The 14,856-nt window shown below is 39.2% G+C and overlaps 1 protein-coding gene across 5 annotated transcripts in view; it reads left to right on the forward strand.

Moving 5' to 3' along the window:
* sdt (stardust) overlaps positions 1 to 14,856 on the forward strand; it is an 851,212-nt gene that overhangs the window by 519,286 nt on the left and 317,070 nt on the right. For all 5 annotated transcript variants that reach the window (XM_067155496.2, XM_067155497.2, XM_067155493.2 and 2 more), the window contains one exon: positions 246 to 474. In XM_067155496.2, the coding sequence (XP_067011597.2) occupies positions 246 to 474 (229 nt within the window). The remainder of the gene's footprint in view (positions 1 to 245; positions 475 to 14,856) is intronic.

The following is a 14,856-nucleotide window of genomic DNA, read 5'->3' on the forward strand; positions in this document are numbered from 1 at the left end:
TGCAATCTAACCTGATGCTGCATAAAAATCCGGGCTTTATTAACTAGTCTCCTTTCCTTCTAGTCTACTTCATTCTTCTTCAGTATGCCCATCAGTTTCTCCCTTTGAACTCTGTCGAAAGCCTTTTCCAGGTCAATAAGTCACAAATACCAGTCTTCCTTTTTCAATGTTATTTTCAATAGTTCATACTAAGAGTCAAACTAGCTCAGTAATTTGTTGTTGTAAAGCTGTGTGCTCTCTTCCAGCAGGTGCAGGAGGAACGAGCACGACCAACGGGCACGCGAGCAGTGTCGAGGAGCCGGACTCGGCAGCCGAAATCGAGCTCAAACAGGAGCTAGAGGAGGAGGAACCGCCGGTTGAACCTCTGCCCAGCGGCTCGCCCTTCGCTAACGGCCGTACCGAGGTGCTCATTGGCCAGGATGAGGCCGCGGGACGCCTGAGAACCACTGCCATTGTAGAAACTAGCGACGAAAGGTAGGACAAGTTACCACTTTGTTTTCTCTAGGGAAGTGTAGAAGAGCATCGAATGTCACATCACTAAATTCTCCAACTGTCCAGCCGTTGTATTCTTTCTAACATATTCACGTAGCGAAGACGGCTTTTTGTTTGTGTCCTCAGTTTCGACACAACAGTATAAATACGTAACTAAAGTCATTTGTCTGGTAATGGTAATTGAGAAAATTTTTCAAGAGATTTCAATGAACAACCTCTCATTTTAACGCCTGCAGTCTGATGATCCTCGGAAGGATAGAGGATTTTAAAGGCTTACCTATTTTTCTTCATACATTTCAGACATTCTTATTTTCATGACTTAAAAACCAATGAAGGTATTTATTAAACCACCCATTCAATACTTTTTGTCCATTTATATGTGGTTACAAATACATTCTAACACTTAACTCTACCGGGCGAGTTGGCCGTGCGATCAGGGGTGCGCGGCTGTGAGCTTGCATCCGGGAGATAGTGGGTTCAAATCCCACTGTCGGAAGCCCTGAAGATGGTTTTCCGTGGTTTCCCATTTTCATACCAGGCAAATGCTGAGGCTGTACCTTAATTAAGGCCACGACTGCTTCCTTCCAACTCCTAGGCCTTTCCTATCCCATCGTCGCCATAAGACCTATCTGTGTCGGTGAGACGTAAAGCCACTAGCAAAAAAAAAAACACGTAACACTTTCGGGGCATTTTTCGCTCTTTTTATAGGGCATTTCACCCTTAATACAATCTTAAAAATATTACACATAAAATTAAAAAAGAAGCTGGAAAATTAGCCTTGTAACCTTAATTATTTAAAATATTATTACACATAATGTACTAATAATAAAATCATGGTAAAATCTCAATGGAGCACTGTCTATGGTCATTCTAAAATAATTTGCTTCGAGACTAAAACTCCTTCTTGTCTAATTTTTGAAGTTCTAACAAAATGGTTCAATTGAATGTGTCTGTCATTTCTCCTGATGCGATAGGTTTATAACATGTCATTCTTATTTTCTCCAAGTAGTTGCCGGGCTTTCCGCTAGGTACCGTATAGCAGTTGACGTTCCAGCTGGTATCAACACTGAAACGAAATGGCGTATGACAAGTTACCACGTTCTTTACTGTAGGAAAGTGCAGAACAGGAGTGAGGCCAGGTTTCTTCAACAAATGTTAAGTATTAACACTGCTGTTAGGCACACTCACTAAGACGCTCCAAACCTTTGTAAACCAGTGCTTGCACAGGATTCTAAACATTCAATGGCCGGACATGAAGTTCTACGGGGAGTGATTGGGAAAACACCTAATTATAGGAAACAAGATCAAACAGCGGAAGGGGATAGGACACACGTTGAGGAAGCAGGAAGGAGCTATCGAAAAGGAAGCCCCGAAGTGGAACTCTCAGGAACAACCAAAGCTAGGTCGACCACTCCAGAACTAGACGAGGTCTGAACTGGAAGAGGCAAGCGAGGCAGGGAGACCTGGGGGAGAACTACGTAGGATGACCCACAGCAGAGTCCGTTGTCAAACATTCATCGAAATCCTATGCCATAGGAAAAAAGTCAAGTCATACGGTTAAGATGGTAGCGTGAAGTCACTACGAGCTGTGGGTTCACGCTTTATTGTTACAAACTGACAAAGTTGCCTTAAGTATTACGTGTTTAAAATAAGATTGCACACGGCCATGCCTGCAACTCCATCTTGTTTACACATATGATTCTAGGCTATACAGGATTTATAAATGAAAACATTATAATACAGATTACAACAAATGGGGACATTTTATATTAAAAATGATGTGGTCTGTTAGGGGAGGGCCCTGTCACTCACGTTAGAATTTATTATAAGTTTTCGTCTCTTCAACAGAATTTTCGTCGAGGTTTTAATCATCCAAGAGCTTTTTTAAGCAAACAAGCAAAAATCACACATTTTTATAGAATATTAAGCCTAATTATTTTAATTTGTATTTTAAAAATGCAATGTGAATACCATGTTTTAACGCGGCTCTGTAATGTGGTCAAAATACTTCATAGAATCGACCTGAGGATGGTCACAAGAAGGCCGAAACGTGTTCTAGTTTCAGGTATGATTTCTTCTTAGCTTTTGAAGGGCGATTTTAAGTATTGAATAGGTGGAATATTTATAATAAATTATTTTAAGAATTACTTTTTGCATATCGTTAATGTGTTAAGTAGAAAGCCATACATTCCAATGTCGACTCCATTAAATTTAACTTAAAAGCTAAAAGTTAAAAGCTAAAAGCTTAAAAGCTAAAACAAGGAATAGCGTATATTTTTATTCCTTGTTAAATAATGTGCTTTTTATAGGTAAAAAACTGGTAATATATATTTAACTTCTGTGTTCCACCGACAGAAAAGCTATTAAGGTAGATGTTAATGTCAGTACGGAACCAACTATGAAATTCCTAAGTTGTGATGTTCGCTGTTACACAAAGAGGGGGCTAGGTAACATAAAATGATACTAGAAAGGGTTAAACGACGTCTAATACCTACCACCTATTCGCAGGTTGTTATTATTTAGCGTATGATGAATACAATACTATATACATTCCGTCTTACTAACAAACGGTGTATAAGCCTCCTGTGTATACATCTGTTATACTGTAGTTATTCACTGAATTGCTTATACAGTCCAGGACACTTGTATAAGCGCTGTATAGCAGCGAGTAGCGGAAAAAAGAAACGAGTGAGCAGTTTATTTTCGTGGTATTTACTGTCTGCAGTAATATAATCGTTGTGAAATATTAGACTTATCCATTTAACATGAACACACATTGAAAGAATGGTCGATAACGTTGATGATCTTCACGATATTTTAAACATAGAAGACATGCAGCATTCAGAGCTTAAGGAAGCTAGACATCTTCGTAAAGTGAAACACTTTAAAGAGACGGAATGACAATGAATAACTATAAAAGAAATGATGTTTGGGCGTATTTTTGTGTAATAATGTGTTACAGCTTAATAGACCTTTGATATTGCGAGTTTATTATACACTATCTGCCCCTACAAAGATATTTCTCAATTGAGTACCTACCGTATAAAAGGGGACATATTCCTCGATATAAAAAATGGCATAACTTGAAAACCATACGTAATATGATTTCCATACTTTGTACTTGAATACGCAGAAATATGATGTATAAATGCCTAATAGAAACTTTTTTCATCAAACATTTAAGCTACAAAACAGTTTTTCCTTTCTCCTGAAAAGTAAGGATTTTGGAATGTGTACACTTTTCAACTCGCCGATTCAATTACAATTGCCTATGTTTTCCGTACTACCCCAGTTAGGAGCTATTGATCTTTTCTTAAGCATTTCCGTTTCTTTTTTGGCGTTCATTGCACAAGCAAGCTGAAGAAATATTGATATCAGTATAAGCCAATTCCCAGCTGTCTCACTTAGTGTTACCACTGCCTTTTCGCTATGCCGTGCTACTGTGCGACTTTCCGCAACGTTTTGCTCGTAGATAACCAGCAGAAGCGATCATAAAGGCGGTGAACGTGCGAAATACGTCAGTGAACTGCAGGAAGAGATTTCTACGCCTTGGAACGATTGTATACGTGCTGTATAGTAATACAATGCGTATAGATCGTTTATTAGTAAGAAAAATATAAAACGCTTATACAGGGTTTATTCACTGTATAACTATACGAGTGTTAAACAACTGTATAAGGACTTTTTATTAGCAAGACGGATTATGTATAACGACCATCTCAAGTTCACAACGTAAGCTCCACTTCAATGTTGTGGACCCCGAGAGGGGCCTGAGACACAGTGTATACAGCCTCTGTAAGCTCATAACCAGTGGCGTATACTGAGGGCTACCAAGGCTATCAGTGAAGCCCAAACATCAAATGCGAGCGATGGAAATCTAAAGCACATTATATTGCAAGCATCTGACACATTGTTCCATTTGCAAACCTTGAAAGCAATGAGAAAACACGTCGCACGAATTTCTGAGAACAAGGCTTCGGAGACTGATATTGCAGCCCAGACTCTCGTCCCTTCCCATCGACTCGCCTCACGAGGCTTGCTGCTGTCTGCCTACAGGCGAGGGGGCCGGCGGAGGATAGCTGTGCTAGGCTTCGGTCCGTCAGATCGCCACTGCTATCACCATGCGTTACTCATCGCATATACTTCCTCACCTCATCCTTCTGCCATAAATATATAGATAACGGAGTGCTGGTATTTCACTCCCGTTTACTTCTACATCCTTGTAGGAAGACACTGCAGGGCTGCTGTTATAGGAGTAATATAGTTTTCGTTTTATTGGTAGATCTGCTAAAATGGAACGCAATCTTTCAGGTTTAGTATTCTCTTTTGTTGGTTGGAATCGAACCCGTGATCATGGGTCGGACACCACCACTGATCTTCCGAGGAAGATAATTAACCATTGAACGATGGGTACGACCGCTGTAAAATTCAACATTGTTATTTAACGATTATGATGATGATGTTAATAATAATAATAATAATAATAATAATAATAATAATAATAATGATAATAATGGTGCATGGCATCTACATAGGCTTGGTAGTTATCTAATAAGGATAAAATGAATGGCGAAGACGTCATAAACATCCAGTTCCCAAGCCAGGGGAATTAACAGCATGAGGGGGTTGATTCTGAAAATTGAACCGGGGCCGTCGGACCAAAGGCAAGCATTCTATCCATTTAGCCTCAAAGCTGGACTTCAATTTCCTAAACCTTAGGCTACCAACTCGATTGATCAGGTGTTGAGTATTGGCGGTGGCAGAGGCCAGGGCAGTAGCTTGTGAAGCAGCCTTGACAACACAGCGGGCAGCTCCGTTGGCTGTTGGCTGCAGCTCAAAATTCTTAAGGCTTGATGTTCCCTAAACCAACTATCGAAAAGGGGTAGCCTAAGTCTAGTGGTAGCCCACGTCTTGATACGCCACTGCTCATAACGGGAACTCAAATGTAATATGGCCGATTGTCTATTCCTCTTTTCCGCAGTCACACCGTGGTAAAGTATGTAATCCCCATTTGAACAGGGTAGCTCCACATTTACCTTGTCCAGTCCTAAATCTGTTTATTGGCGGGTGAGCAGATTGAGAGTTGTATACTTTGCTCTTTGTCACGACCTCCTTGGAACATTTTTTTATATTCCTTCTAAAAAGTTGATCAGGGATCGATTTCGTGATCAAGTCTTCGAGAAAACGAGCATCTCATTAAATTGCATCATATTTTGCAGAGAAAGTTAGTGTTTTTAATGATTTCTATTCTTTAGACTCAAGGAAATAACTACTTTGTAGATATCCACAAGAAATAACTGAACACTGTCATGCAGAAATACCAACTTTTGTGGATGAAGAAAGACAAGTAGGGATAGACAGAAATGCTGAATTCTTCCTAAAGGGCTTACAGGACAATGACACCTTTGAATAGGAGCGGTGCAACCCCACCTTCAAGAACTGGGTAATCGCATTGTTATTTTATTTGGCAATTAAGGTATGTCGCGCAATTTCGAAAATTGAAAAGTACATCTCAAATGTTTTGTTCTTTTTTCTACCGCTTTTCCCACACCTGTGAGGTGGCGGGTGCGAACTGTGTCGCACATGTGAGTTTGGCCCTGTTTTACGGCCGGATAGCCTTCCTGACGCCAACCCTATACGGAGGGATGTAATCACTATTGCGTATTTCTGTGGTGGTTGGTAGTGTAGTGTGTTGTCTGAATATGAAGAGGAAAGTGTTGGGACAAACACAAACACCCAGTCCCCGGGCCAGAAGAATTAATCAAAGGTGATTAAAATCCCCGGCCCGGCCGGCAATCGAAACCGGGACCCTCTGAACTGAAGGCCTCAACGCTGACCATTCAGCCGAGGAATCGGGCAAGGCAATATAATGTTAATTTCGTAATCAAAAAAGAAAAAGAAATGAGGCAGATAGACACTTACAGGCATTATGCATTAAAACAGATAAACACAGGCAGAATTATATTTTCTGTAGACATTGTAATGAAAATAACTGAAAATCCACAGCCTGTTCAAGTTTCAACCTGCTCAGGAATTGTATGAGTGAAGGACCCATCTAGCAGCGTGGATAGGAATTGTACCGGCTGCCGAAGCCTGTTGCACTCCTCTGGGGCAATGATTAATGACTGACAGATGAAATGAAATGATAGTGGAGAGTGTTGCTAGAATGAAACATGACAGGGAAAACCGCAGTACCTGGAGAAATTCCTGTCCCACCTCCGCTTTGTCCGGCACAAATCTCACATGAAGTGACAGGGGTTTGAACCACGGAACGCAGCCGTGAGAGGCCGGCGATCTGCCGCCTGAGCCACGAAGGCTTCAGTCGCGTCGTTTGCAATATATTTGTGGGAACAAAGCATACGCATTTTACCTAGTTATATTTACGAGGATTGGAGCATAAGTCGTGGCAACTGCTTTTTCCCCTCACCATACAAAGGTCACATGTCCTGGGAAGCATGACACTTACAGTATATGGGCACAGCATGAGATGGGGAGGCGCTGAGCAGGCACCACGCACAGGGCGATGGGACTGCAGCAGTGGGAACTACTGGAGCATCCGCCATACTCGCCAGACCTGTCTCCGTGCGATTTTCACCTCATCCCCAAAATAAAAGAACCACTGCGTGAGAGACGGTTTGGAACACGAGTGGACATTGCGAACGCTGTAAAACATGAGACTGCAAAATGCACACATGGTCAGGTGAGTGGTGTATGACGTCTCATGCATGTTTGGCAACGTATTGTGCACAATCTAGGGGATTGCTTTGAGGGTTTACCGTAAAGGTTGCTGTACTCTCTGAGAATAAACATTACGTAGCACAAGGTTTCCCTGGCTAACAGTCTCATCGCGTTGTATCCTACACCTGGTAAACCTACTCGGGATTTTTCATACATTCCCCTGCACCTTACGGTCCTTGCTCTCATCTGTATATTTTCATGTGTCTGGCAGATTTAGCATTCATTCAAAAAAATACGCGCCATGTCTTACGCTCCAATCCTCGTATTTTTGTCACTTGATATGAAAAAAAAATTCTTCAGTATATCCCAGCTATCTCTAGAGTAACTGGAGCCATTTTTGGTCAAATTTTTTGCGGTTAGAGAGTACATTCATCCTTCCTCTGCAGTTGTTAGTAAGGTCCGGTGCAGAATGGATGTGACGAGGCAATTCTGGAGCATCCGCCATACTCGCCGGACATGTCTCCGTGCTATTTTGACCTCATCCCCAAAATGGAAGAACCATTGCGTGGGGGGACTGTTTTGAGTGGACATAGCGAACGCTGTGAAAAATGAGATTGGAAAATTGATGTGTCGCATGCAATGTCTAGAAATTATTTTGAATTCAGAACGTACATTCTTTTATAACCATCACTGGTCCAAGTGCTGTTCAGAAACTAGTTGTATCCTGTGTCAAAAATATCAAACCATTTTCCTTGAGCTGTCAAGATAACTGCTGGAGCGTTGAATGGACTTGTTTCCGTCCCATAAAATCCGACATCCTGTGCTAGATTTGAACCCACATTTATCGAGTCGGAAAACCGAAACTCTACCGAAGATCCACAGATGCAGCAATATTTGTAATACAGAATAGTGATGACGAGGAAGAGAAGGAAAAGAGAGAAAGAGAGAATGGAGGGGAGACGAGTTATGTGAACAAGCTAAGGGAGTTGAAATGTATCCCGTTGAAGCCCACGCCCTGCAGTGTGAGGTTCGGCCGGCTTTAGGAGACAATAGAAGAGTGGGCAGGAGGGATTGCTTCATATCGTCCGTAAGCGTTGTCAAGTTGTTCTGTTTCACGTTGTTCTAGCTCATACCGCAATCGTGAACTTAGTAGTTAACAGAAAGGGAAATGTTCTAAATTCCCTTCGTACATCATAGACTTTAATATAAAGAAGATACCATTCGAAAGTTCTTCCCCAGACTTGATATCTAAACTGTAGCAAATACATTCCCCCGCACTGCCGTAGACTTCGTACCTAACATAAAGAACACCGAGTTCATTTATTGATATAAATATTTAGCGGTTCAAAATGTGTGACGTGATGTTGCCTAGCAACCATGCTGACTGGCTGAGACGCATATGGAAGGCTCTTCTTGATATAAATGTCTTGGAGCTGTCGATCATCCGAAAATTTGTGTAACGAAATAATGCTACGTAACAAAACGTGTGGCGCGGTGTTACCTAGCAACACCATGGCTAAATGGTTAGCGTGCCGGCCTTTGGTCACAGGGGTCGCTGGTTCGATTCCAGGCAGGGTCGGAAATATTAACCATCATTGGTTACCTTCTCTGGTACGGGGGCTGGGTATATGTGTCGTCTTCATCATCATTTCATCCTCATCACGACGCGCAGGTCACCTGGCAAGCCGAACATGTCCTCGGACACTCCCAGCACTAAAAGCCATACGCCATTTCATTTACCTAGCTACAGTACGTTGAGAGCTGCACAGACCGTGCTTCTGTATGTCATGGACATCCATCAATCTTTCACATCACAGCCTACACGTTTGCTACGTAACATCGTGTCACACATTTTAGCGAAAGACATATTTATGATCATTTGATTTTAGATTTTCTCAAAGCGAAATTTTATTAACGTTCATTTATTTATTTATTTATTTATGTATGTATGTATGTATGTATGTATGTATGTATGTATGTATGTATGTATGTATGTATGTATTTATTTATTTATTTATTTATTTATTTATTTATTTATTTATTTATTTATTTATTTATTTATTTATTTATTTATTTATTTATTTATTTATTTATTTATTTATTTATTTATTTATTTATTTATTTATTTATTTATTTATTTATTTATTTATTTATTTATTTATTTATTTATTTATTTATTTATTTATTTATTTATTTATTTATTTATTTATTTATTTATTTATTTATTTATTTATTTATTTATTTATTTATTTATTTATTTATTTATTTATTTATTTATTTATTTATTTATTTATTTATTTATTTATTTATTTATTTATTTATTTATTTATTTATTTATTTATTTATTTATTTATTTATTTATTTATTTATTTATTTATTTATTTATTTATTTATTTATTTATTTATTTATTTATTTATTTATTTATTTATTTATTTATTTATTTATTTATTTATTTATTTATTTATTTATTTATTTATTTATTTATTTATTTATTTATTTATTTATTTATTTATTTATTTATTTATTTATTTATTTATTTATTTATTTATTTATTTATTTATTTATTTATTTATTTATTTATTTATTTATTTATTTATTTATTTATTTATTTATTTATTTATTTATTTATTTATTTATTTATTTATTTATTTATTTATTTATTTATTTATTTATTTATTTATTTATTTATTTATTTATTTATTTATTTATTTATTTATTTATTTATTTATTTATTTATTTATTTATTTATTTATTTATTTATTTATTTATTTATTTATTTATTTATTTATTTATTTATTTATTTATTTATTTATTTATTTATTTATTTATTTATTTATTTATTTATTTATTTATTTATTTATTTATTTATTTATTTATTTATTTATTTATTTATTTATTTATTTATTTATTTATTTATTTATTTATTTATTTATTTATTTATTTATTTATTTATTTATTTATTTATTTATTTATTTATTTATTTATTTATTTATTATTTTGTATTTATTTATTTATTTATTTATTTATTTATTTATTTATTTATTTATTTATTTATTTATTTATTTATTTATTTATTTATTTATTTATTTATTTATTTATTTATTTATTTATTTATTTATTTATTTATTTATTTATTTATTTATTTATTTATTTATTTATTTTACAGGTACAATACATACGTACATGATTTTGGAAAGCAAACTGCATCTTTATGTCCAGGTTGTTTTATGTACCGGTAGCTATCTCTGGAAACGCATGAGCAAAATCATTGATGTCGCCACTGTTCTTTCGTTTGGGACACTCGGTGATAATATGCTGGATGGTCTGCTTAGAGCGAGCATAATCGCAGTTAGGTTTAGAAATTATTTTCCATGTGTAGTGGAAATCTGTGCGGTTACCATGGCTCGGTCGTATTCTGTTAAAAGTAAATCAGATTTTCCGAGGAAGCTCAAGTCAGGTGGCAGCGACAAACCAATGTGTGGCAGAGATGACTCAGGCCTGATCTCTTGTCTTCCTTGTCGTTCTTTAGTTAAACTGAAGTTGGTATTCTTCGATTCTATTGCAGTTCTTATTGGAGGATTTCGACACTGTAGACGATTCAGATGGACATCAGCGATGTCGCCATTATCAAAGAGGCCTCATCCCGTCACACTGTACAGAAATGCCCTTTCCTATTCCATTGTCGCCAAAGGACCTATCTGTGTCGGTGTGACAAAAAGCAACGTGGAAAAATATCCGCACCTTGACATCTCTGAAATTTGTAAATTTGAGACTTGAAACCAATGATTCCTTTTCACGAATCCTACACAACTGCCTGTCACACTTAATATTTCATACTTTCATGGTTATCGTGAGGTTCGATATTTCAATAAGGATTATTTGTTGCGTAGGTAATAACGCATATCCAACCCTCATCCCATTTCTTTACGAGATTGGCTATGAAGTGCGATGAAACCCCATAGCGAGTTTTTACGAATAGATGCCCTTCCTGACGTCAGTCTCATCAGAGGAGTTAATAATGAGTTCAAATAAATGACGTGATATATGATAGCAGAAAGGGAGAGGGTGAAACCCAGTGCCGGCACATTACCTCCTCCTGTCGAATAGCACCAAGGGGTCTACTCCAGGCTTAACGTACATCCGACGGACGAATCACCATCAACAGAGCCATACAGCCTCACTCCATATGAACATTGCGAGAGGTTTGGAATTGAATCCAGCCTATTGGCACGCAATCTAGTGATAAGAAATTGTATATTATCACCTCTCCTACGCTGCTGGCAAACATTCTGATGGTGATTTGTTTTCGGCTGACGGGACTCGAACTGGCTTGCAACAATGTCAGACTATAAAGACTTGACGCTTTAATGATCATGACCACCAGGCGAGCAGGGTAGGTAAATAATTATTTTTTTAATAACTCATATTTATGTATCGCTCTCACGTCTTTGCTATGAGATTTGCATAGACATCTGGGGTACGACCTACGACATGTTGTAGCCCCTACTATTTATGCAAATCTTCGATTCCATTCGTTTTGAGATTTGCATAGATATCTGGGTTACAACCTATGACCTGTTGTAGCCCCCTGCTATCTATACAACTCTTCCATTCCCTTTGTTATGAGAGTAGCATAAATATTTGGGGTTCGACTTGCCGTAGTCATTGATGCTCGTTCGCTTTGTAACCTACACTATTATTACATGAAGCTATTGTCACTTCTGAAGATTATGAAAGTCGTTTTACAAATCCTTACTGCAGACCGAAGGTCACTCATAAGATTGCCGGGCTGAGTGGCTCAGACGGTTGAGGTGCTGGCTTTCTGACAACCTGACCGTTATTCTCGGCTTTGTAGACAGAGGGATCGGCCCCGCAGTGTAGGGGTAGCGTGCCTGCTTCTTACCCCGAGGTCCCGGATTCGATTCTCGGCCAGGTCAGGGTTTTCTACTAGGATCTGAGGAATGGTTCGAGAACCACTCACTCTGCGTGATTACAATTGAGAAGTTACCTGACGGTAAGATAGCGGCTCCGGTCAAGCAAGCCTAAAATAACGGCCGAGAGGACTCATCGTGCTGACTACACGACACCTCATAACCTGCAGGCCTTCGGGCTGAACAACGGTCGCTTGGTAGGCCATGACCCTTGCGCCATGACGTTTGGTTTGATTTGATTTTTTTCTAGACAGAGGCCATTATCTCACCGTTCGGTAGTTTCTCAGTTGTACCCGCCCAGACTGAGTAGACCTTCAAACAGGTTGAAATCCCTGACATGACAGAGTATAGAACCCGGGGTCTCTTAGTAAGATGCGGAGTCGCTACCCCTAAGACCACGGTGCTAACTTTTTAAAAGTCAGTCTCTGTATGATCACAAAGTTAAAATTGCATATTATTCTTCGAACTCTTCACCATTTTTTGAACACCTTTTTCAAAGATTAAACGAAATCATTGTGTCTGAGCCGGCTGGGTAGCTCAGGCCTTCTGAGCCCAAGCTGGAGAGGAAGGGGATCCCGGCTTAGTCCGGTGGTATTTGAAGGTGTTCAAATACGTCAGCCTCGTGTCAGTACGTAAATAGAAGTCCTGCGAGACTACATTCCGGCACCTCGTCGTCTCCGAAAATCAAAAAAGTAGTTAGCGGGACGTAGCGGTAGAGTGTCGGCCTCCGGATCCCAAGATAGCGGGTTCAAACCCGGCAGAGGTAGTCGGATTTTTGAAGGGCGGAAAAAAGTCCATTCGACACTCCATGTCGTACGATGTCGGCATGTAAAAGATCTCTGGTGACACATTTGGTGTTTACCCGACCAAATTCATTAAATCTCAGCCATAGACGCCCAAGAGAGTTTCGGTTTACTCGGTCTGCCATCTAGTGGAGGCCTAGAGTAAAACGGAACGTCGAAATTGACGAGCAGACAGCCAGATGGCGTCAAATTGAAATGTCTGCACACGGTAGCTGAGGCCATACGATTATTATTATTATTATTATTATTATTAAAACAGTCTACGGATTAATGACTCCAAGGCCATCCCCTGTTCTGGGCTACTACGTATTATTTGACCGAGTAGACGGTAATAAGGAGCTCAATAGGTTCTTGTCTGCTCAACACCACGAGCTCGAGTAGAACAGTGTACCAGCGCGAGAGCTGGCGGGATGCATGGTTCCCCCTACCCCGCCCTTGCCTTCTTCCTCCAGCAGGACAGGTAGACTCAGGTATGTGCGACGTTGTCACGTCTACCACACTCACAGTTCCGTATTTCCTGAAAGGGGGAAACACCGCTTTATATATTGCTTCGTGGAGGAAAGGGGAAAGGGATGTCTCATCTCGGCTTTCCAGTAAAAGGTATCCACCTGTGACGTATGAGTCATAAGTCCATATATACACTGCTTTGATGCAGCTGTTCTTGCCACCCTATACAGTGCAAAAATTTTAATTTCTACGTAACTACTACATGTACTTATTCATACCTTGGTCTATCCCTACCGTTCTTACCGCCTACACTCCCCCCACTCAAGAAAACAACTGAACAAGTCCTGGGTGTCTTCAGATGTGCTCTATATTCTTCTCTCTTCTTCTCGTCAAATTTAGCCAAATCGAATTCTTCTCAACAATTCGATTCAGCATATCTGCATTCGAGTTTCTATCTAACCTGTAACACCACATTTCAAGGGCTTCTATTCTCTTTCTTTCTGACCTAGTTATCGTCCATGTTTCACTTTCTTCAATGCCACGCTCAAGACGAAAGTCTTCAAAAACATATTTCTAATGCCTATATCAATATTCGAGGGGCTGCCTGGCCGAGGTGGTAAAGGCGTGCTCGGTTCGCCCGGAAGGACGTGGGTTCGAATCCCCGGCTGGAAGTCGTAAAATTTAAGAAACGAGATTTCCACTTCCGGAGGTGCATATGGCCCTGAGGTTCACCCAGCCTACACCAAAAATGAGTACCAGGTTAATTCCTGGGGGCAAAGGCGGCCGGGCGTACAGTAGAGCTAACCACTGTACCCCATCACGTGCCGCGGTTTACAATGGTGGAAGCCTTTACCTACCACTCCTCCAAGGGCCTTCATGGCCTGTAAGGAGGTGTATTTGTCTTTTTTTATATATCAATATTCGAAGTGAGCAAATTTCTTCTTATGAAAGCTCTTCCTTGCTTGTGCTAGTCTGCATTTTATGTCCTTCCTTCTGCCATCGTTAGTTATTTCACTAAAGTTTTACCCTGAGTGGTCGCTTTTAACTGAATTGATTCGGAAATAGATTAAATTACTTCTAAACAAGATTCAAATTATCTCTCTCTCTCTCTCTCTCTCTCTCTCTCTCTCTCTCTCTCTCTCTCTCTCTCTCTCTCTTTCTTCAGCTCTAGTAAAGCGGACAATTTCATCTATACATCTCTCGAAGCGTAATATCCACCATATTCCGTCCTATATATCTAAGCTATTAGCTGAAGCTTTAATTTTGGCGATCGACCACTATGGGTTAATTGCCTACATTGTTGTCAGAAACACTGATTATGAAATTGCTATAGAGTTCAAAATGCTGGTTTGGGTCATGTAACTGTCAGCTTGCATTCGGGATATAGTGGATTTCGAACCCCACTGTCGGCAGCCCTGAAGATGGGTTTCCGTGGTTTCCCATTTCCATCCCATCAAATGCTCCGGCTGTAACTTAACTAAGGCCACGTTCGCTTCCTTTCCAC

The sequence above is a fragment of the Anabrus simplex genome, chromosome 11 (assembly GCF_040414725.1).
Source record: "Anabrus simplex isolate iqAnaSimp1 chromosome 11, ASM4041472v1, whole genome shotgun sequence".
NCBI lineage: Eukaryota > Metazoa > Arthropoda > Insecta > Orthoptera > Tettigoniidae > Anabrus > Anabrus simplex.